Source organism: Schistocerca cancellata, chromosome 9, assembly GCF_023864275.1.
Source record: "Schistocerca cancellata isolate TAMUIC-IGC-003103 chromosome 9, iqSchCanc2.1, whole genome shotgun sequence".
NCBI lineage: Eukaryota > Metazoa > Arthropoda > Insecta > Orthoptera > Acrididae > Schistocerca > Schistocerca cancellata.
In genome coordinates, this window is record NC_064634.1 from 421,305,401 (window position 1) to 421,331,373 (window position 25,973).

General features: G+C 35.5%; 1 protein-coding gene across 2 annotated transcripts in view; it reads left to right on the forward strand.

Moving 5' to 3' along the window:
• LOC126100398 (fatty acyl-CoA reductase 1-like) overlaps positions 1 to 22,821 on the forward strand; it is a 252,381-nt gene extending 229,560 nt beyond the window's left edge. Inside the window, exons 9-11 of one of the 2 annotated variants that reach the window (XM_049910994.1) lie at positions 3,167 to 3,409; positions 13,065 to 13,322; positions 21,084 to 22,819. In XM_049910994.1, the coding sequence (XP_049766951.1) occupies positions 3,167 to 3,409; positions 13,065 to 13,322; positions 21,084 to 21,303 (721 nt within the window). In that variant the 3' untranslated portion in view covers positions 21,304 to 22,819. Of the gene's footprint in view, positions 1 to 3,166; positions 3,410 to 13,064; positions 13,323 to 21,083 lie in introns of both variants that reach the window. The other variant, XM_049910995.1, reaches the window with a different exon arrangement.
• The last annotated feature ends 3,152 nt before the right edge of the window (positions 22,822 to 25,973 follow it).

Consider the following 25,973-nt stretch of genomic DNA (forward strand, 5'->3'; position numbering starts at 1 on the left):
GATGCAAGACCCGCCTGATTCACCAATTCATCAAATCCTACTATAGTTCTATAACAGGCTTATCCTACTGCATCAGAGGCAGTGCCGCCTGTGAAAGCAGCTAGGTCATATACCAGCTATGCTGCAATTTCTGCACTGCATTGTGAGTGGGCATGACGACTGACCAGCTGTCCATCAGAATGAAGTGCCAGAAGTAGCCATGAGCAGACAAAACACACTGCTGAACATTGAAAATGGCATATTCAGGTTCAGTGGCTACTTCACAACCCATGCCAGTGGGTCCTTCCTCCCAGTACCAGCTTTTCTCAACTACACAGATGGTAGTTATGCTTGGAACACATCCTTCATCCCCCAAACCCTCCTAACCTCTGTCTCCATTAACCTATAGCACCCATGCCCTCTACCTAAAAGTGTTCTTCCGCTGTTCTGTAACCTCTTCCAAACTGATGTCTCCACATCATCGTCGTCCTGCACCCATGCTCACTTATTCTGCTACCCCCGTGTCGTATTCCTATCCTGTGCAGTTGCTGTCTCCCTCCTCTATTCCTATCCCACACACCTCCTGCTTCCCTTCAATCTATCAGCTACACTTTCCAAACTCATCATCCCATTTCCCACTCCTTTCTCCCTCTATCCATTCTACCCAACACTAACCCTAGCCCCGGTTTACTTGGTGAACTGCAGTCTAAGCATTGTGGGTTTAGTTGGCACAATGTAGCTGTGCATGTGTGTGTGTATGGGGGGGGCATATATATGTGTACTCTAGCTTGTTAAAGGATTGCTACAAAACCTAGCAAAGTTTACCTTCTTTTGTGTGTATTCATCGGCAAATCAATGGCTCTATTATTCGATGAGCTGTCTCCTTCACTCGTACATTATTTACATTCTGCCAGAAATTTCCATAATTCATTGGATGTTCTACAAGTACAGAGAACAGCAATATTAACAGTTTCAAAACTAATGCAAAAAACTGTGACGATACTATTATATTATTTCAAAATTCTAGTGTGACCCGGATGGTGACAGATAGTTCAGAAAATCATTTCTTCTTTATTGACCTTATATTATAGACATACATTCTGTTATCAGGTAAAACAATGCCATTAAATGCAGTATAAATGAATAAATTTGATACTATATTGCCTACACCTTTAACTAAATGTAATTTGTAATTTAAAGTATTTTAATCCTCGAGTAGGCACACCATTTTTCATAACATGAGCAGCCACACAGCATACTTTCTACACATGTAAAGAATAGCTGTCTCTATGTTACCAGGGTATGAGCAAAATCACAGTATAATCTTAGTTTAATTAAACAATGACAAAATAAATTTACATAATATGAACTAAAGTGCTGTTTAATTAAACAATACTGAAATAAATTTCATTATATAAGTCTGTGGCCACGGACAGGTGTTACACCACACTAATGACCCTCTTAAAACATCAAACAGCACAGTTGCATCAGATCCCACCCAACCACTTATTTGATTACTAATTACCTCATAGACAGCTGCCTCATTACAGGATTGTGCTGCTAGCTTGTAATATGTGTCATTTTACACATACTATAAATTTTTTTCTCATCTAGTTAACTGTTTGTTTTAGTACTGCTGCTCACTTGGACACATGACAACACGATTTATCACTGTGTTAACTGAAGCAATAATAAAGGAATAGTTTTGGGCTCAAAAGGGAAACAACAATGGTACAGTGCAAAACAATTTTATTGGGTTGCACACTTTATACATAGGTGCATGAACATCAGATGCCCATTCATCAAAGTTGAGATCACTTGCTCAGACATGCCAGTACTGATGATAAGAAGTACAAAATAGATGTTAAAATGTCAAGTGTGTCCACTTCTAAACGTAAAGAGAAATGTATTTTTACATAAATGGTAGCTGAAGGGATGCACTGTATACAGATTTTACATTGTCACTCAGTATTAGAAGAGTCAGCACAGAAAATATGACAGTACATTTCTTTGAATAGAAAATTAGATATAGAGTTTTCAGAAAGATTATTTACATTTCTGGGATTGATTATTCCACTCTCATAGGCTTTTAAGCATTCTTTCATCCCATGCTCCAGACATGAATATAATAGGTAGAAACTTTAATTAAAATATGAACCAATGGGAAGTACCTTTTACTGCCCAATTCACAGTGGTTTGCAGAGTACCTGTGTAGGTGTAGATAAGTGGTCACTTCATCAACAAAGATATGCTACATGTATAAGGTTACAGATAATGGATTAATGGAATATTGATGAAAATGCTTGTGAGTTTCATGCAGGATGTACACAGTTTAGATATACCACTAAATTTTCTGCAGTTATTTGAAGGAACAAAATTGCAATAGAATTTTTAAAATTCATAGTCTCTGAGAAAAAGGGTATTTTTATGATTATGTAGACATACTTTTAATGAAATATTGCAATCTTTTTGTCATCTGTTAGTTCTTGGTTTGACACTATTACTGTCAATACAAATGGGTTATAATTAAAAAAACATAAATGCTCATTAACAATAGGCAGATTCAAAAATAAACAACATAAGTAATCCTCAATTATGGACAGATTGAGCAGAACATTTTGCATAAGTAAAATATGCCACATGATGCTGAAAACAGAAATCTGTTGGACCATAACAGTTCTGTGCTCCAAGACCAGTGTTTTCTATCCAAGCAGTATAGCAACCCTACTTGTAGAGAGGTGCTTCCCTTTCCAGCTGGTCCTGGTGATCACTGATTCATGCCACATGACCCCATATGGTGCCAGTGGATGCATCTGCTGCATAAAATGCTGTTCTCTATGCAAGTATGTTGGACTACCATGCCATTGGTGATATAATGTTATAAATCTTTCTCATTATAACCACTGTTGAAATAAAAGCACTCTTATCAACGCCAGTGACCTATAATTTATCATTTCTTGGTATTAGACAATATTTATTTAATAGTAGTTTTATTTATGTGTAATTCGAGGTTTGAAGAAATTAATAGATTGTTACACACCTATTATAAGCCTGTTCAGTTATTATCATGACTTCGAAAAATTGTCAAACTACTAAATGTCTACCACAAATTCTTCTCTTTCTTGCTGTATGGTTAATGAACATCTGTCTAGCTATAAAGATGCACTGAAATTATTTTCTGTTACAGGCCAAAAAGCCCTTATGTTTGCAACATTACAAATGGACGAGATAACCCTGTAACATGGGGTGGTGTTTTGGAAATCCTGAGATCAATTATACTAAAAGAAATTCCTCTTGAAGGAGGCATTTGGTATCCAGTTGGAGATATGACATCATCACCATTCCTGCACAAACTTCGCCATATCTTCTTCCACATGATACCAGCTTACATCATTGACTTTTTTGTGTTTCTAGCTGGCAAGAAACCTTTGTACGTATACCAGATAACACACACTCATTTACAACAAAGAGACTTTTTTTTATTTCCTACAACTTTCAGAGTAAAAATAGCAATTCCTCATATTAATTTTCTAGAACATTTGATAAGTTTTATTCTTGACATACTACAGTTAGTCATAAACATTTATGGCAGTCACTGCTTTTATTCTTCAGTATTTTGACTGTGTTGTTTTAAAATATGATGTTACTAAAAATAACTCTATTTCACACAGAAAAATGATTATCTGATTAATGGATATTGGTGTTCTAGAATAAGATGAATAAAGGGAACACCAAAGCAATATTTTTCACATTAATAATGGTTTAGTCACACACTATAAATTTTGTATACTGCATATGATGAAACTTTCCGATCATATACCTATGAACAGATTATCTTGTGCAGAAGTTGTAACATTTTGTATAGCGTTTTGTATGTAAAATGTAATTCCACAAACATTCAAAGACATGTGGTTAGCCAACTTGAAAGATAATGTTCACTTGTTCTCAAAAGTTATCAAAGTGTGTTGGCTATAATGGAGATCAAAGCAGACAGAATCCATTCATGTCTCATACTTCCTCGGGTCATAGCAGCCAGAAGATCCAATAAACATACTGTACAATGCATTGGATAACATGAATTGTACATATATGTAAAATGTCCTTCTAGAAGAGCATACTGCACTGACATTGTACAAATGGTAACAGAAAGGGGTGGGTGATGACTTGGATGTAGCTCTCACTGTCCAGTATTCTCTCAGAAAACATCACAGGTGTATGATCATTGTAAGCTGTGCCTCCAGCACTTGAGCAGGTCTTGCATTTTGCCCTCTTATAATTCTGGTATTTGTCACTATCTTGTCAATGCTGCATCCATTAATGATCATTACTGTATATAATGCAGGAGTTGACCCAGATACAAATTTGTGCCATTCATCTCTTGAGTAGTTAGTGTCTGTTGCTGCGCCATAGGAGGTGACTTCCACAGTGATGAGGTGAGAGTGAAAGTTGAATATATGGTAACCGTTTTCAGTGCCAAACTGTCAATAAATGGTTCCTGACTTTTCTAGCTGAAGCCCCAGGTGGAATATTGATCCTCATTTCTAAGTCAGTGACTATTCAGTGAGCAATGGCTGATTGGCAGTCCAGGCATGATTCATGTTACTTGTAATATGCAATCAGAATGGCAACTCTATACATCTTTCTAGGACTACTAGGAGCAATACAGATACTTTGCTGACGTATCATATTCAATATTTGCACAGTTCTTCAGAAATACCATGTATCGTCCCTGAGGACCACATCACAGATTCACAGAAATTCATTTCATTGATACAATGGTGACTGTCAGTGCCATTTTAGCATGTCTATAATATCTACTAACCAAGTAAAAAGCTGAAAGCAAGGGGTCATAATTTAGAAAATCAAGTAGTTGTTATGGTCTCAGTGTTATCATCTCAGAACGTTTCCCAGTTGGCTCACAGCATGGGACTTGAATCATTGCCTTTACTGTGCTGTATAAGTGCCTCATTTTGTATGAATTATCATGGCTACAGAGGTCTTACTTTAATTTTGTACTAATATACATATTTAAATTACATCCCACAGTAACAATATAAAGGGAAAGGCAAGGTTTATTAAATGGAAAGAACTGAGTTTTTGTTAGTAGTTGCGAGAGAATGAAGATACAGTTGAAATGACATAGATCCTAAATAAAAATAAGCTGGAGGCCATAATCTTTGTAAGTCTTTACTGATTAGTGACACCTGTAACAACATGCAGAGCAAAGTTGCAAGATAAGACATATTAAAAATCATTACAACATATGATTGTTTGATAATGAAAATTCCAGGACAGAAGTAGTTAATAAAAATTCAGGAAGGTAGTCACTCACCTGCCAATGAATGATTTGCCACATAGCAAACTAGCTTTCAATGTCCAGTTTTGTTTCTTCTATTGCTGTAGACTCTACAGGGTGAAAAGTATTTAAACCAATGAACTCTGGGAGGTTGTACGGGACATCAAAACAAATATTTTCCCCTAATGTCAGTTTTTCCTATGAGAATTATTTAAACTGCTGGCAGCCATATTGTTAGAGGCAGTATTACGATCTTCAGTTGTTAGAGGGCGTATTACGTTCTTCAGTTGTAGGCAACTGCTGTCCACCAGTGTAGTAGTGCATTGTCTCTGTTTACTAATGGAGCGGTACACCTGGAGTGAGTACACTGATATGGTTGGTGTGTACTACGTAGCGCATCACAATGGATGAGCTGCACAGCGGGTTTATCAACAACAATACCCTAATCGCCGTATCCCACATCATATGACCTTTGCTGCTGTGTACCAATGTCTGCGTGAGACTGGGCCACTTAGCAGATTACCGGGACAGGGACGTCATCGCACTTTAAGAACTCTGCAATTTGAGGAAGCTGTCTTGCAGCATGTGGAGTGGGATCCTTCAATCAGCACTCGTGCAATTGCACGTAACATGGGGATGAATCAGACGAATGTAAGAACAGTCCTTCGAGAGCAATTGTTACGTCCCTTTCACTTACAGCATGTCCACAACCTGGAACCAGTTGGTTATCTACCCAGAACACAGTTTTCGCAGTGGTACCTAGAAAAGTGTGAAATGCATCCTACATTTCCATCCTCTGTGTTGTTTGCTGATGAAGCAACGTTCGTGCATGATGGAGTCTTCAGCACGGACAATTTGCATGTTTGTAGTGAGGTTAACCCATATGCCACAGTTACTAGCATTCATCAAGTGCGGTTCTTCATTATTGTGTGGTTCGGTGTAGTTGGGGACTGTTTAATTGGGCCATATCCGCTAACTAGGCCATTAAATGGCAGGCACTATTACAATTTTCTTGCCAGAGCATTGCCAGAATTGCTGGAAGAAGTCCTGCTCCCTAAAAGACAACGCATGTGGTTCCAATATAACAGGACACCGGCACATTTCAGTCATCTTGTGCATCGATTCCTGGACCGACAGTTTCCAGAAACATGGATTGGCAGAGGTGGCCCTGTACCATGGCCTGCTCGATCCCCAGATATGTCCCCTCTGGACTTTTTGTGTGGGGAGAGATGCGCAACCTTGTTTACGCAACTCTCCTTGCATCAGAAGAGGATCTGGTTGCCCAGCTAATAGCAGCAGCAGGAACAATTCAGGATACTTCTGGGGTTTTTGCCTGTGTCAGACAAAACATGATCTGACGGTGTAACCTTTGTTTATGTGTCAATGGAGGCATTTTTGAAAATCTGCTGTAATTGAAATTGGGTTGTGGTGTTAATGTGTTGTCTCTTGGTGATAAAAAAATGGAAAAGTGTTTGTTCGTTTAATTAATTTGCCACCAGAGAAATTTTCCTCTATCAGTTTAAATACTCATAATAAAAAATGGCATTAGAGAAAAATATTTGTTTTGATGTCCCCTACAACCTCCCAGAGTTTGTCAGTTTAAATACTTTTCACCCTGTATGTGTGATTTAGTAACTTGGGTATGATAATAGAATTTTATAGATCTCTGATAATGAGGAACTTGGCTTAACAGCTCAGGTTGCCAAGACTAGAGAAACCTCATACTCAAGGACAGTTGCACTCTGACTGAATGAATGGCTGTTGACACAGACTGTCAGGATTTGGCCCCTCATTACTAATATAATACTGACAATGAAGAATATACAATTGTAATTGTCCCTTCTCCATGTAGGAGCTGATTGGACAATTGTCTGTGGTTTATGACACACCATTAGGCCATGTTGTGATATGCTACAGGGTAACTAGAAAAATCTTCTGTGCACTATTCAGCCTAATCTGGAACTTTTGACATTTTTCCAACCCATGGAGGAGTGTAATCCCACTGCCCCTCCTGAAACCAGAAAAGAACCATTTAGACCCAATTGTTAATGTAGTGTTGCCCTCACTAACTGTGGAGAAAAGACTTTGGATTGAATGGTGAGTCACCATCTTGCCTGGCTTCTCAAACCCAAAATCCTATTTAGTCACTGTCAGTGTGGGTTCAGGATATATCATTCCACCTGTGATGCCTGACACTCCTGGAAATGGCTTACCTACTGTACATTGACATTGTGTGTAGATTTAAGTGTCAGGAAGTCCTTTCTGAAAATATTTGTGTGGAGTGTAGCCAAGCATGTAAGTGAAACATGGATGTTAAACAGAAGAGAATAGAAGCTTTTGAAATACCGTGCTACAGAAGAATGCTGAAGATTAGATGGGTAGATCATGTAACTAACGAGAAAGCACTGAATAAAACTGAAGAGAGAAAAAATTTGTGGTACAACCTGACTAGAAGAAGGGATTGGTTGGTAGGACACATTCTGAGGCATCAAGGGATCACCAATTTAATACAGGAGGAAAGCATAGGGTGCAAAAATCATGGAGGGAAGCCAAGAGATGAATGCAGTAAGCAGATTCGAAGGATTTAGGTTGCAGTAGTTACTCAGAGATGAAGAGGCTTGCACAGGATAGAGTAGTGTGGAGATCTGCATCAAACCAGTCTTTGGACTAAAGACCACAACAACAGCAAACACTGGCATCAACTATTAGGTGCATTTTTTGTAACAGAAGGTCTGTGATATCGCTGTGAGAAATAATGTCCTCAGACACAACTGTCAACTGGGCTTCATTTCACTATCACTAACAAAAACATTTAAAGCTCTCCAGAATGAGATTTTCACTCTGCAGCAGAGTGTGTGCTGATATGAAACTTCCTGGCAGATTACAACTGTGTGCCCAACTGAGACTCGAACTTGGGACCTTTGCCTTTTGCGGGCAAGTGCTCTACCAGCTGAGCTACCGAAGCATGACTCACACCCGGTACTCACAGCTTTACTTCTGCCACTATCTCGTCTCATACCTTCCAAACTTTACAGAAGCTCTCCTGCGAACCTAGCAGACAGTGCACACTCCACTGCAGAGTCAAAATCTCATTCTGGAAACATCCTCCAGGTTGTGGCTGAGCCATGTCTCCGCAGTATCCTTTCTTTCAGGAGTGCTAGTTCTGCAAGGTTCGCAGGAGAGCTTCTGTAAAGTTTGGAAGGTAGGAGACGAGATACTGACAGAAGTAAAGCTGTGAGTACCGGGCGTGAGTCGTGCTTCGGTAGCTCAGATGGTAAAGCACTTGCCCACGAAAGGCAAAGGTCCCGAGTTCGAGTCTCGGTCGGGCACACAGTTTTAATCTGCCAGGAAGTTTCATTTAAAGCTCTGCTATATCAAAAAATAGTCACACCATTCACCACTAATAGTGTGTTCACTGCAAAGGCCACCATAAAATACTGAAATTCATGAATGCCCCTAGTCAAACTGTATACCTTAAGTAAATCCAGCAGCAAGTTGCTTAGCATGCTCTAAGACATGACTCAGAAGGCTTGGGCATATGCTTCATGTTTAGAACATAGTAACTGAATGCTACTATTAATTCATCCAAGCATTTGTTTTAGCAGAAATGTATTTCCTTGCTATTGTTCCTTGAAACTGGCTGATTGCACACTTGCTAAGTAAACATTTGTGGCAAAAAAATAGGGAATAAAGCAACAACATTTGTTAAGCACATGTTATAAAATAGTACCTAGTGGTACACTCTGAGGTGTGGCACTTGATGTCCTAAACATAACGCAATGGTATCTCTAATACATTTGCTGTCACTCTATGATATTGTCACTATAACTTGTAATGGTCGCCTAGTCGTAGATATTGCTAATTGCTATAATCACACTATTTCACTCCCATTTACAGAGCTTGTTAGCACTTGATGTTAGGTTGGCACCATTAAACTGCATTGTGTTGTGGTAATCACTGCTACTTGCTGGATTGCTGCCGTGTCTTGATGCTGATGCTGGCTCTAAATCTGGTTGTCTAGGGTTAAAAACATGAGGTCCCGTGTTTTTATGTGCTTTTGATGATAAAGAACGAGCGAAACCAACAAATATGTAAACTTCAAATATTTATTACTCTGATGGCCATCTTAATCCACTGTCCACCAAAGACCATGACACAACACAAAGTAGTACTTCCTTTACATGTTCTTTGCTTTGTTTATCCACCTCAAACAATAACACATAAACACACTTTACCAAAGTGACATTCCGACTGCCTCTCGACCCTTCTTGCTGCTTGTATTTATAACATTGTCAAAGAACTACTAAAAAGAGATATAGTTTATAAGTCACATGTACATCTGTTATCATAATTTGTGCAGAAAAGTTATTAATTTGCATCGAGTGACATAATTTAACATGTTATTAAAATGACAGACAGAATTGTTGACTTGACAGAATAATTCTTTGTTACAAAAAGGCCGTTTTTTAGAAGTTTGTCAATTGACTTCTCTAATTTGCATAAATAAGTAAATAACATGAATTATTAAGAATTACATTGGTTTTCATCTAAAATAGGATTGCTTATGTGAATACTGAGTGAAAACGCTCCTAGTGAACAAATAGGTTTCACTGGGTGATTTTTGTTTAAGGAGCTCCAAAATACCTAAGTTGACCACTATTTTTCATACTTCATATTAATTATTTAAGATGAACTTAGTGTTTTTACATGATGACATTTGCTGTATCAGTGATCAAGTGATATTAACTTTTGTGTGGGTCAGTTATTCAGTATAAATTAATGGGTTGACTGTTTATGCAGACATGTTATGCAATCATTGTTAACATACACAATAACTTTTCTATAATCATAAATACTCATTAAACTGGTTGAATTTGGAGGGTATCGCAACTTCAGTAAAGTAAAGCCTTTAATATGTTCCGTTACAAACCGATAATAGTGATTAAGACACACTATACAGGCCAATCATTCCAAAAATAGCTGCTAATAAGTCAGAAGGTAGTCTTAAAACACTGGGCAGAGTGGGCTGCAGGCACTGAATGTAACTGCCTAACAGCTGGTTCAGGCTTCTCTAAGTGTTTGTGTCACATGGATGTACACAACACACTTAAGGAAGTTGCATAGAGGCAGGAAGAGGTTTGTGTTTGTGTGTGCCGTCTGGAAGCTGATGTATGGAATTGCAAACTGCCAAGCATGTACTTATGCCACTGTGGTGGTGGCCCCTGACAGTATCTGTTGTATACATCTTACTTGCTATACAATAATATATCACACTCTACATTTGGATCCTCTTGTACAGCACTATTTTCTCTTGGAAAATGGAATTTGCTTTCCATTATATCTTCTTATTCTGCAAATATCCTGTTTTCAACACAAATCAGCCACTCCTTTGAGAAATTTTATTTTTATGTACTTATTTTACTCCTCCCACTTTCATTTGACCCATTTGCTGTGCTTTATTGGTATTATTATTTTAATTCCTGATTTTGATTGTTTCTCACAAAGATTCTCCATTCTGTTCTTTATCATTTTCAAACTGAAGCTGGAAATGTGCTTACTAATGTACCATCTTTTACATTCCTGTTTTCTGACAACTTTCGTTTCATTCACAAGATTCTCTTCAGTCTCTTGTCTTCCAGAAGCTTATTTGATGTGTAATACAAAAAATCCTGTCAGTTTCTTTTTATTTTTATCTGAGCCAAGACATTTAATATTGGCAAACATATGAGTGAGGATTGGATAGTAACACACAATAATTTTAGGGTAACAAAATAAAAAAATCACAAATGAATCTATATCTTGTACCTATTTTTCTTCATTGTCACCAACATTCTTAACACACTTCTTCCATCATGGTACCTGTTTCTATATGCCCTGTTTGTAGAAGTCCATTTAGTTGGAGTATAGCCATCTGCAGACTGCTGATTTCACTTTTGTATCTGTCACAAACCATTGGATAACCAGGAATTCCTTCATGGGACCAAACAGATGAAAGTCTGATGATGCAAGATCTTGACAATAGGCTGGATGCTGGAGCACTCCACCCAAATTTGGCAATTTTTTCATGAACAGAAACAGCAATATGAAAGAGACTACTTCCATGAAGAAATTTGACACCATCAGCATTAATGTTGTGATATTTGTCATGAAGGGCACAACACAAGTTAACCAAAGTTTAAATGTAAGCTGCAGCATTCACATTGGTTCCAAGTTCAGAAAAGTCCACCAGTAACAAACTATGCATGTCACAGAACACTGCCACAAACACTTTCCTAGCAGATTGAGTCACTTCAAACATTTTTCGTACTGCGAAATCAGCTTATTTCCACTCCATAGATACTTGGTTGGTTTCAGCCATGACTCGTTACTAGTGATGATTCCTTTCATAAAGGTATGTTATATATTATGTATTAAGTGAGCCAAGCTTGTCATCATTTGCTGGCCCTTGTAGTTGTCTGTCAGTTTCTTAGGTAGCCACCAAGCGCTACTATTACAAAATTTCAATGCATTACAAACAATATTATACACTGCACCAAAGGAAATGTTGAATTGCTGTGATAAGGTCCACAGTTGCCCATGCCAATCATTCAAAATTGCCTCCTCGATGGCTCAGACATTCTGTCACATTGCAGCTGTTACTCACTGCCTGAAGGTGGCAAATAACTAAGGTTCACACAGCACTCTTGGTGGAATGTACGGTACCTGGAGACACTGCTATGGTCCGTAGAGTCATCTCCATACATGCCACACATTCCCCCATGAATTTCACTAGGTTTATGCCCTTTGGCCCACTTTTTAATGCTCTTCACAAGTTCATGACAGTAGGATGTGCGCCACCATTTTGTAATTCAGGCTTCTCTCACTAGAGTTGGGCATGAAAGCTAAATATCCTCTGTAACATAAACTTCAAACTGTATCATCATGAAATTTCAACATTCCAGCTGCAATACCAGGGGTGAAAAAGATTATTGTGTGTTACTTTCTGATCCTCCCTCATATCTTTCTTTTAAACCTTGAAAAAAGTTTGATTTGGTCACATAATATAAACTTTAAGATTTTTCGCAACATTAGAAGTGTTCAATATTGTTCTCTTGATATTAGCAAACTGACGTTACTAAACATGCTCACTATTTTTTAAAGTGACACCTCTATCTTCATCATATGTTGCAGAAACAAGAAACTTTAATTTTTCTAGGTGGGCCTACAAAATATTAATTTTTAAGTGTTATAGTCACTCTGTTATTAAAGAAATGATCAAAATGGACTTATCAGTACATGCCATCACAACATTAGATTCCAGTTCAGTAAGCCATGGAATCCACTAATGTTAGTGTTAAAATGTATTTGCATTAAGCTCATCTGTATTATATGCTACCCAGTGAGATACTGTTTGACTTTTCTACCTGAATAAGGTTGCATGTTTAATATCAGAAAAAGTTAACTTGACAACACAAAGTTAGGGAGTTCATAACTGTTTCCATAATTTTTGATGAATGCAGAGCAGTTGTTTAGCTAAGCATTAAAACATCATCTCGATCTCTTCTTGTATATATGCTTACAAATGTTACTTAAAGCTTTATTTGACAAATTTCAAAAGTTTAATACAGAATGATAATTTTGGTAATTAAAAGTGATATTCCATGTCTTTTTTCTGTTAGAGAAGGTTAACACTATGAAACTTCAAAACTGTATGCTTTTTGTCTAACAGTCTTCACAAATTCTGTCACTGTTTTATTTGTCTCACAATATTTGATTTGAATATTTACTAATGACTGAAAAATTTTTGCAGCTTGGTTAATGTACAGAATCGTTTGCAAGTGGGTCAAGGAATGCTGAGTTACTACATGGTGCATGAATGGTTATTTTACAATGATCGGCTTCATGCACTAGCTGACTCTATGGTTCCTGAAGATCGTGAAACATTTTACACTGATATAAAACCAATTGATTGGTTTGATTTTTGCAGAAAAGCAATTACTGGGGCAAAATTATATATCCTGAAGGAAGACATAGAAAATTTGCCCAATGCTCAACGGCACATGAGACGGTAGGTATTTATATTACAGCCTGGCAATGGAAAATCTGGAATGAAATAATGATATAACTATTTGGATAAATTGATACTCATCACATACAAGAGACAATGATCAGCAGACAGGTGCAATTAATAGTGGACTATTAGACATTAGCGATCAGATGAAGCCCTTCATCAGACAGAAAAAAACACTCACAAATACCTACATGCACAGCTCACACAAACTTGACCACTATCGTCTCCTGACAGTATGACCCAAATCAAAATTAGAGCCAGAGCTAGTTACAAGAACATCTAGGAAGATGATAAATATTCCTCTAATTATGCACTACATACCTAGTGTTGAACAGTATCTTAACATAACTCATTGAACTTTAATTAACTTAAAATATATTTGATGAAGTAATTTAATTTTACTATATGCCATTATGATCATGAACATCAGTATGAAAAAGAGCCTTCAGGGTTGCAGAATGAGCCAGTGATACAGCAGCAAAAGTAATAATAACAGATTGTTTCTATAATGAGCTTTTGATAATTATTGTATACTGTATGTTTTAAATCATTAATGTTGCATTCACACATTCTTATACACTGCCAATAAAAAAAAGGTGAAGCAACTACAAGGCAAGGAGGAAATGAAATGAAATTTCACAGGTTGAGAGGCTACATGATGTTTTTCAATCATTACAAAATAAATCCAAGTATACAAAGAATTTGGCACAACGAACCCACTTATCAATATGACATTGTACCTCCTCTGGCCAGGATTCATGCACTGATTATTTTTGGGAAAAGTGTCAAAAAGCAACTGTACAATCTCCTTAGGCAAGATGGTCCTTAATATCCCAGATACTGGCACTGGGATGGAGTAATGTCCAAGCTAGTCCCACACATGTTCTGTTGTGGAGAGATCTGAGTTTTTTACTGGACACAGGTATACTTCAACATCGTGCAGATAGTTCATAGAGATACGTTGTCACACATGAGAATGTAAGGTGTCTGTGATGTACCCTTTTGCCACTGAAGTTCCCCCAATCACTAGCAGCTATAACCTGAAGCCATCCCTAATGGCTCTCCACATCATTATGCCAAAGGTAACACCACTGTGTCTCTCAAAAACAGTAGAAGGACTGGATCTCTTCCCAAGTCACTGCCATACTCACCAAAAATCATCATCCAGGATAGTGCAAAACCATGCTTCATTGCTAAACACAATGTGATGCCATTCATGGGCAGTCCATGCCCCTTCGTCACTGCACTAATCCAAATGGAGTCATTTGTGTTGTGGTGTTAACTGCAACCTATACATGGGACAGTAACTTTAAAGTCTGGCTGCTGTGTGGTCAATTGTGCATAATGACACAGGATATTGTGGGTTGATCATTACTTGTTCTAGGAGACAGTTGTTGGTGTGAAGGTGTTACAAAGTTTTTGGTGCACATTGTGGCAATCCTCTCTTGTGACAGTCAGACATGGTTAACCATAACCTTTTTTATTAATATGCCTGCCCTCATGTTTCCATGCTGCCCAACATTAAGCCACAATCACATCTGAATGCCCCACAAATGTGGATACTGCATGATTCAAACGGCTGGCCAAATAGCCCCTTCAGACTCTGTCAGGTGCTGATAAAGTGGTTGCATGTGAGTACGCAGCATCTCTGTGTCTTGCACAGCCTAACCTCCCTCATTGCTCTGTTGGCTACAACACTTAAAGCGTTAAAACGTCACAAACTTTGCAAAAATATACTTTGCTTATAAGATTCATATTAGAATGAGAAGTGCAGGTAAAGCTAAAAAATTAATGGTTTTTATGTAACTTGAAGTGCTCATTTGCAGTAAGATGAATTAGTTACTGGATTTCTGTCTAGTGGAGTAATTCTTCATCTTCTGAGAGGAAATCAGGTTTATTTTGAAATGTGTGCAATGAAATATTACAAAATTTGGAGGCAACTTTCTTTTCACTTAAATTTTTAGTAAATGTTATAAATTCTTCTTCTTCCAGCCATAAAAATTTACCATGTTTTAACTAATGCAAACTGATAAGTTCTGCACACTACAAGACAATTCTTTCAACTCAAATCTTCATAACAACAGCTTACAACAACTTACACAATCACTAAAAGTGGCTACAATTACATGTCAGTTTTTTTTTTTTTTTTTTTTTTTTTTACATTCAGAGGAGCTTACATTTGATTAAGTGTTCATGTAAAAAAAGTCTTTTAAGATAGTTTTCAAAACAATTATGCAAACATTAAATACAATAATAATAATTGTAAATACCAGTAACTAAATGAAATTACTATTTTGAAATAACATTGAAAATATAAAAATAATTATGTTTCCTGATAGCTGATAATTTTTTTTGTTAAATTGATATTTTCTGTTCATAAATATGTAAGACAACTGTGTTAATGTTGCTAAAATGAAACTAAAAGCAAAATTACAATTTATATTCTCTTGGATCATATTGTATATTTAACAGTGTATTTTATTCTACAATACATGATGAAATAAGGTGCACCGAGCAGTTTCATTATGTAGTCCAGCAATAATTTTGTAAGCATGAAAATGTGAGCAAAATATTGACAGCAAAATAATGGAACTGCCCAAAGCTTAATTTTGAAAAAGAAGAAAATGTAGAAATAATTAAATTTTTGAAAAGCAATTCTCTGAAAGCTCAAATATGCAAGCTATATGTAAGTGACATGTCAACAATAATATTTATTTAACAAAAATTACGTTATTGAACTGAAACATTGTCCATTATTTTTGTGTGCATAAGTAACATAATTGAGATCTTTCCTACAAAGAACATAGCAATGTTTATATTTGTAAACTTCACAGTTATCAGTTGAACCTATGTGAAAAAAAAAAAGAAAAGAAAAAAAATAGTCACACATTTGCTACACTAGTTTAGTGCAAGAAAATAAAGTCACTGTAACTAATTATGTGGTATTTCATAACAGTGCAATGCAAAACTAACAAAATGATTATTAATCAGTTGCAGAAGTAAAATTCTAATAGTGTACAAAATAGTATTATAACATTCCATAACAATATTTTTAGCACCATTAGTAGATTGAATAGTGTCTCAGTGCACAATACTTCAATTGTCTTTCATGTGTGTATGAGTTTAATAACAAGTAAAATTAAGTTCATGATCGTTTTCAGTAATTATTTATGCTTTGCTGTCTTTGTTTTATGCTCATAGTGATTTTTACTGTCATTTTCAAACCTGACATCACTTTAGTTTTATTTCATCCCTTCTGTGTCCTAAGTAACATATCATTAGAGTCTCTGCAGTGTATTAGTCCCTTTGTTCACCTATTCTTGTTAAAACATTTCTTTGCATGAACATTGGTGACTTCAGCAGTCATGCATAAGTAAATAGAATACAAGTTTAAACACTTAGGTTTGACTCATTATTTGGGAAAAATAGACCAATAAAACTTTCTCTTATTGAGTTATTTAGGCAAAAAAGAAGAGATCAAAGACAAAGATGCAATTATCACAAATGTTTGTATAAAATTCTTGAACAATCAACATCCGAGTCAAAAAGTGTAAGAATTAAACTAGTATCTAGACACATACAAAGCATATACAAAGACATATTATTAAAATTTGAGGTTGAAAATTTTTGCAAGTTAACATCATAAACAAATTATAAAATGAAAGCTAAACTGACAATTCTTGAAAGAGCACATAACCCCCATCACTTCTTCTCAAAAATATGGTACAAATTACAGTAAAACATAAAAAAATTGGGGAATTGCCATTGGCAATATACTTAAATGTCCATTTTGTTACATGATAGATATTCTATTATTCATGAAATATTAGCTTTGCTTGCAAAGAAAAGTCCATTCAAATCTGTGTAACTTTGTGATTCTATAACTAATTATATACAAAAGAAATACCGTAGCCAACACCATCAACACAAGAGTAAAGTATACTAATTTGGACACTGCTTCAAGGGAAGTGATATGTCTCATAGCGTGTGGATAGATAGACGGAGAGAAAATCTGGTACCATTGGAGGAATTCAGCAAAAATTATACCTCAAGAGAATAATAAAGAAAACAGTGATAAGGAAAGAGGGTAATAACACGAAAGGAGAGGACTCAAAACATATAACTGAGTAGCATCCAATGGCAACCGCCCACCAATGTAATTTCACAATGCAGGTTGGCAGAATGGATGACTGTGGTCATGCACTTACAGTAGCATAAGGGAACCTTATCACTGAGAAACTTGCGAAAACCTCAGTTCTGCATGCCAAGGAAAATGTAAAAATTGAACATATGAATGTGCATATACATATGGAAAAAGAATATGAATGTGGAACTTGGTACATGTGTATAAATGATAAAAGATCAGCAAATCATTTAGTGATCGTACTAAAAGCTGACTTAAAATACAACAGGCCAGCTGCTATGGGCGAGCGGTTCTAGGCGCTTCAGTCTGGAGCCGTGTGACCATTATGGCTGGAGGTTTGAATCCTGCCTCAGGCATGCATGTGTGTGATGTGCTTAGGTTAGATAGGTTTTAGTAGTTCTCAGTTCTAGGGGACTGATGACCTCAGATGTTAAGTCCCATAGTGCTCAGAGCCATTTGAACCAACAAAATACAACATATTGCAAAAATGTTTCAATTATTGACAAAGACTAACAAACAATAGAAGAAGCCACATAAGAAAAATGCATACATTGGTATAATTATTCTTTCAAATAGAAGAGTATACTCATTATTCTTTCAAATAGAAGAGTGTACAGATAGAAAAGGGATCGCATTAATATATTTAAACATAGAGAAGGAGAATGTAACACAGAAAATGAAGGCCACTGTGGTACAATAGCTCAAGATGATGTGCACTTCGACACATGATGTATTAAGAGTGTCTGTTCCTCTCTGAGAATTCCATATACATTGTTAAATGAAGTTCACATAATGAAGTGTGTGTGTGTGTGTGTGTGTGTGTGTGTGTGTGTGTGTGTGTGTGTGTTTGAGAGAGAGAGAGAGAGAGAGAGAGAGAGAGAGAGAGAGAGAGAGAGTTCCTAAATTTAGTAGCAGAAAGAAAAATTATTTATTATCTGTCACTCTTCCTCATAGTAAGACAGAAAGCAGAGTAAGGTATTACAAATAAATACAAATACAAATGTTTTATTCCACCATTGAGCATATTTACATGCAATTGGTGTCATCAGTATAAACATAATAATAATAACAATAATAATAATAATATAAACTTCAACATGACAAATGTTATTATAAACTTCATCATGACAAATGTTATTAACTATAACATAATAATACAAGATGGATACAATACATATTTGTGTAAATTTCAATAACAACAAGAAGTTTCCTAATAGATCAATTACAAGATAAATGAACTACATGGTTCAGTGAATGACAAATAAATAATCAAACTGATTTCTGCCAGTGATGTGAAGATTCTTATAGAGAATGAAATTAACCTCAAACTGAAATCAAATTTCTTTGTGATATTTTTCATTGAGAGAGTTTTTTTGCATTTGTAAACTGAGAGCTATTGAGGTTACAGTTATGGTCCATACAACACACAAAAAACCTGCTAATCTAAAGGCTTTGTGATATGATTTACATAACATGATGAAAACAGAAAAAAAGAAGAAAAACATGTCTGCTTAACTGATAAGTCATAAAGGATAGTCCAGTCCAGTAACAGTTTTTCATAATCCTCTTCCAACAAATTTTATGGCATGTATTAAATACCAAGCATGCTAGTGACATAAATGTAATCTAATTTTTCTTGTTGTTTTCCATTTATATTTCATTCCTCACTTGAGAAGTCTACAGTATTCTGCCACGTAGAATGAATGTTGTGCAGTGAGTAGGAAAAAATAACTTATTCTGTGATTAAATATAAATTTTTTGGAATGTTTATAGAAGGTGGCAAATAGACTGAAGAAATTATACAGTCCTGATTAGCTATGTCATAACATAGGAATGACCATAAAGTTCGAAGTAAAAACAAATCCATCCTTGAGTATACCTGTTCTCCCAGAACACAATGCTGTGCAAGCTATGCAAAAGAGCCCTTATAGGACACGGCATGTAAGAAAGAAAACCAGGTTTTTAAAATTTTCAAGCAGGACCTAGCATGTACAATGAAAACTGAGTTTCAATGAATCTGCAAAAGGCAGGGAAAGTATTTAAGTCATAATCTGGCAGACAGAATGAAAGATTCATTCGTCACTGATAGTACTGAGAAAGAATGATGAGCGAGTGAATAATGAATTTATGGCTAAACAACATAATGTCATAAGTCAGTATAAGAATCTTTGTATGGGTAGAGGGGTAAACATTATAAATGACAACTGTATAATGCAAAATAAAATAGATAAAAATGATAATTAAGGTTGTAATATGATGATACTGACCTCTGTTAGAGAATAAATACAATGAAAACACTAACTAGGGAATATGTATTGTCCATTGATAACTGACATCATTTGGTGTATTAATCAGTTAATTTCCAGTCATTTTTGCTTATGTTATTTGGAGGAAGACCAATTTTAGGCACTACAACAGATCCGTTTCATTAAGAGAAAGATGCTTCTTGATCATAACTATGATCATGCTTCCGTTATGATCCTGCTTTCCACCCCCAGTAGCTGAGTGGTCAGTGCGACAGAATGTCAATCCTAAGGGCCCGCGTTCGATTCCCGGCTGGGTCGGAGATTTTCTCCACTCAGGGACTGGGTGTTGTGTTGTCCTAATCATCATCATTTCATCCCCATCGACGCACAAGTCACTGAAGTTGTGTCAAATTGAAAGACTTGCACCCAGCGAACGGTCGACCCGACGGGAGGCCCTCGTCACATGACATTTTTTATTTTAATTATGATCCTGCTGTTATGGATCACATTGGGATCACTATATATATATATGAAGGTGGTCATACACTCTGGAACTACTCACCTCATAAATGATGTCTGCAATTGTGACTTCAAATCAATTAAGATTAATAATTGGAGCATATTTGGTATTTATAGATGTATCTAACTTCAATAAAATATATCAATAAGTTTCTGTAATAGGAATCTGCAGATTTGTTAATTTCATTTTAGTTTTTTTATCCATTAGAAAAACAAAAAAATATTACAATAATCATATAATTTAGGGGAAGGTGTTGTACCTTGGGGATTGTGTACCTATGAACACATGTTTCATGGTCAATGATTCAATCTAATGACTGCTTTTAGAATTATATTTTTTAGCATTGTTTCACAACATTTTCCTGTATTCTTTTTGGGTTACTAGCCCATTTGCTAGTGCACAATGCTGTCATTCACCAATATTAAACTTTGCCAAACAAGCCTAAAGAAGTGTTTCATTCAGTTAATACAATACACAATGTTTCACCAAGAACCCTCAATAGAATCACTTAAAATGACTGGAATATTTTCACATTTGTAAAACCTTACTTTTCATGAGTAAATTTTATAATTTCTAGAAAAAAAGTGAGTGGTATCATTTAAAAATTGAATAACAAATTTTATTTAATTTCTGTTCTGAGGTGGACAAGGGGCAAATGTTTAAAAAGTGTTCCAACATACAACATCCTCATATAGTACATTATTGTATTTCACTTCTTTTGAGCTGTTTCAGTTTGTGTTATTTGAGATTAAACTAAACTATTCACTCTTAAGTATATTCCTGATAAACACTGTTTTAGTTGTATTTGGAAATGCTGTATTTTACAGATAATATATTTCTCTTTCTAGGTTATACTGGTTACATCATACAGTGTTGGCAATTTTCTATGGCCTCCTCATCTGGTCCTTGTACACATGGTCAGAACCTATACTGGCGACGCTGGAATTTGTGATGGGACACATTGTAACACTTTTCAACAATGTTCCCATTGTTAGGGTACTTGCAGATGACATTTCTGTGTCTCCAGATGATTTAATTTATGACACATCTCATATGGTCCAAGATTGAAAAAACCTCTGTTAGCAATGTTATAGGTTATTGTTCCATAATACAACTATGAATGGAAGAACAAATGAAGATATGTTCTGTTTAAGATTTTTTATAAGCTATAGCTTTACATGAAGAGTGTATGGTTCCCATGAACTTAACTCATTGAATTTTCTTATTTATACAAATAATTTGAACTTTTAAAACTCTATGTGAAGAGGGATTATAAGAAACTGTTTTAACCATTCTCATGAAACTGTATTTCATTGTGCTGTAACTGTTACTTCAAAGGAGGAAGCAGACACATCTGAAACAAGATACTTTTGTGATTCAAATACATGTTGTCTCATGAGAATGAGGAATCTCAGGAATGAGACTGTCATTGTGAAGCCGTGATGAAGTTCAAGTTAGTGTGAAACAGTGTATTAATGAGAAGCTCAGGAAACATCAGAAGGCACACATTAATCATCAAGAAAGATGTGTAGTTTTCTGACTACAGAAATTTTTATGTTATTCCATGTGGCTAAAATACTTTAAATGCCATGATGAAAGGAAATAACAGATTTGCTGAAGAATATTAAAAATAACTTCTTTTAAAATATAAATGGAAAGTATAGAGTGGAATAAGATTGATGATTGATTGATGTGGCAGACCTATATTCATATTAAAATGAAAATGATAAACATGTTAACAGGCATAAAAGAGTGAATATGAAAACTCTTCTTCTACATAGAACATATAAAAGGATTGTGTGTACAGAAAATCTCACACTTATGATGACTTCATTGATCATCAGTTCATTCTTAATGTGGGTCATGGTCTGTTCCACCCATCAATATTTTCCAAAGGGAAATTTTCTCATTTTAATCTTCTTTAATTCATATCAGTTTGTGGCAAAGAAGTATTAAAAGGAACATGTGATACTCATTACATTCCACTTTTTGACATATGAGCTACTAACAAAAAGGGGTGGTATTTTATTTTTATTTTTGCATTAAAATGTTTTTGTGTTAGAATTTGTTAGTAGCCATTCTGTTTCACATCTATTAAGAAACAGTGCTGTATCTAGTGTTCTATTAAATGAATGTTCAAATTTTGTAAGTTTTCAAAAATCTGTTTATCTCTGGTTTTATAAGTACCTGTAAAAACACTGGAATATAAGAGAAAATTTCTAAAAATTATCACTTTTTAGTTGATATGTTTTGTATTTCATACCAAGCTCAGCTTCAGAGTTTTACTAGTTTATTATATAAACTTTTGTTATCAACAATAGGAAACATCAGAATAGGAACTGATCTGTAGTCATACAATAGAAACAAGTTCCCATAATTTATATGTTTATAATTTTTACTTTGTTTCTTGAAAAAAAAAAGTCTTGTAACATAAATAATGTTCATAATATTTATAAAATGTTTTTGTATTAATACATGGAAGTACAACTTTCAACTTTATTGTTTGCTTAATTGTTTTACCCATAGTACAACCAATCTGTGATGACCATCACCCATCAGTAACTGCTACTTGCCATGTGCAGAGTAAATTGTCTTTGGACTCGGTGTTCTTTGGATAGGGTGTGCTTTTGTCACTGGTGGAGATGTTTGAACTATTATTATCTGTAATGTTTCTCCTATGTCTGGTGGAATTATACGAGCCATAATGAAAGTGCCTGATCGTAATCACTTTGAATTTTCTGTACACAGTGAGACCCTATAGCTAGAAAACTCAGAAGTTTAAATCTCAAACCAAAATTTCAAAAAATTAAATGTATCTGAGTAAGTACTGACAGTCAAATGATTACTCGATTTTCTCATATTGTTGGAGACATTTATAACACTAAACCATATGTGAGACTAATAAGATCTGTTTATACTTAGCATCATTCGTCTCATTACTGGAAAATTAATCTATGCATGTGTAAAGCAAATTGTAAGAGGAACTGCTCATCACCACAGATGTACCATACATTATTGGTGCCACATTATAGCAGGGAGGTGAGGTTTGTAGTTGGCAGGCTTAATACCTACAGAGATTTTTAAGGAGACTCTAAAAACACAGTGGTCAAACTCCAGCCACATGACTGGTTCGTACCAAATAGGAGAAAATAAAATGCTAAGGAAATATGGTGTTGAGGTTGTCTGAAAGAGAAGAGAATGTGTCTTGTACTGGCTTTAGATTATAAAGATATCATCAACATATATGAACCATGTGAGTGTTTTGTTGACTAAAAGAGTGTTATGGATGGTACAAAAACAGCTTCATATGTGAGGCTGAGATGTTAGTATCAATGGATGTGCCACAGATATTTCTATATGTTTTCCACTCAATGGAGAAGTAATTGTGGTCACAGATATAATTTGCTACATACATAAGGAATGAGATAACATATTTGAAGTCAACCAAAACTTTCTCAGGAATTGGGGAAGTTTAATACTGATAATCCTTTTGATCATGTGGGATGTTAATCTGTAGGAAAATACATAAAGAGCATAAAAGTCCTTTGTTAAGATGTTCCAACATATGCTGTCTTACACACATATTGAATAATGCTCCACTTTTATACTGCAGTTCATTGAATGAAAGTAACTCAGGTTGCTGAAATACACAACTTCACTTAAAATATAGAGGTTCTTTCTGCATGGTCAAGCAGTTATGTTAGATGCTGATATTATTTTCATGTATATGACACAACTTTTCATTTGCTAGCAGATTTATTGACATAGTGATATACACATATTACGTGTTACAAAATTTGATCCAGGACTGATGTAATGTGGATACCACCACTGATGCTCATGTAACATGTAACAATTACAAATATTTTCTCAATGTTGTTAGAATAGTACATAATTGAACTTACAATTGAAATCTATGAATTTTCTTAAGATTTATTAAAAAATTTAGTTTGACAAGTTGTGGTAACAAGTTTGAAATAATCAGTAATTTGATATAAATACTTATTACACTGAAATTTTATGAAGCTTCTGTTTCTTCTGTACATAAATGATCTAAGCTTAAATATTGATGCACACAAATCAATCATATTTGCAGATGACACCACGATTCTACTAAAAGGAGACGACGATGAACAGTTACAGCAGACAGTAAACACGGTCACGAAACAACTTAGCAGCTGGGCACAGAGTAATCAGCTTGTAATAAACAGTAAGAAAACCGTTGCTCTAAAATTCCACAATGTTCCTAACAAGGATATGTTTATCCCATCAGTCTCTATCAATGACGAACCAGTTGGTAACAGTACTGAAACCAAATTCTTAGGACTTTGGCTGCAGAGTAACATCAGATGGAATAAGCATATTGAATGTCTCAATGCAGAACTGAGCAAAACATGTTATCTTCTTTGTTCATTAAAATCATGCTGTAGTGAGAAAACAGTATTGAATGCATATCATGCGTACTTTCATTCTCGTCTTAGATATGGGGTCACCTTCTGGGGAAACTCTAAAAATAGCTAATAGCACTTTTAAACTACAAAAAAGGGCCATTAGAATCTTGTTTGGGTGCAAGCCTAGAGACTCTTGTAAACCCCTGTTTAAGAAATCTGGTATTCCCTCATTACCGTGTGTATACATTATGGAAACCCTTTTGTTCTTTAAATTAAATGTAATAGGCAAGGACCAGAGGCTACAAAAAAACTGTGATATACATGAGCACTTTACCAGACAAAACAGGAACTTACATACGACTCAAATCAGTACAGCACTGTGCCAAAAAGGTACTTTTCACATGGGAGTTAAGCTTTATAACAAACTTCCTGAAAACATAAAAGCTATCACTGAGGTCAATACATTTGGAAAATCTCTAAAGTCATATTTACAGCATCACTGCTTTTATTCCATTGAAGAATATTTAAATTTATGAAATGTGTTATATAAATACTTGTGTGTAAAGTGTATTATTGTAAGCTTAAATATGTATGCCTTGAAATTACTTTCAGCCTGTATATTTATAACTTGACTTGTCCAATGTCTTATGCATAAGCTGCTATGTAGACAACAGGACCAATAAAATACAATCTACAATCTACAATCTACAAGCATGTCCTCTGTAAACAACTGCATCAGCTTATTTGTTGTTTACATCATAACTGCTGAACAGACTTTCATTTCTAACTTGTTTTTAACATTATTTTGTTACACACTACAGATGTAGGTATTGCTGTCTTGTCTGAGAACTAGTGGTATTAAAAAACCACTGTTATTTTTATGTTCTAAAACAAAAAACCTTCCCTTACTTGCCATGAAGGTTCAACAGTACTGACTGGCCGCTGTGTTATCCTCAGCCCACAAGCATCACTGGGTGCAGATATGGAGGGGCATGTGGTCAGCACACTGCTCTCCTGGCTGTACGTTAGTTTACAAGACTGGAGCCACTACTTCTCAATCAAGTAGCTCCTGTTTACCTCACAAGGGCTGAGTGCACCCTGCTTGCCAACAGTGCTCAACATGCAGAATGGTCACCAATCCAAGTGCTAGCCTAGCCTGACAATGCTTAACTTTGGTGATCTGACAGGAACTGATGTTACCATTATGGCAAGGCCATTGGCTTGCTTATGTTCTGGTATTACTAAAAACATTCACAGTATAGTATTTTGTATTATTAGAATCTGATTACATTCCAAGTCAATTATGTTCAAGTAAATAGAAGAGCTGTACATCAGGCAGAACTAACG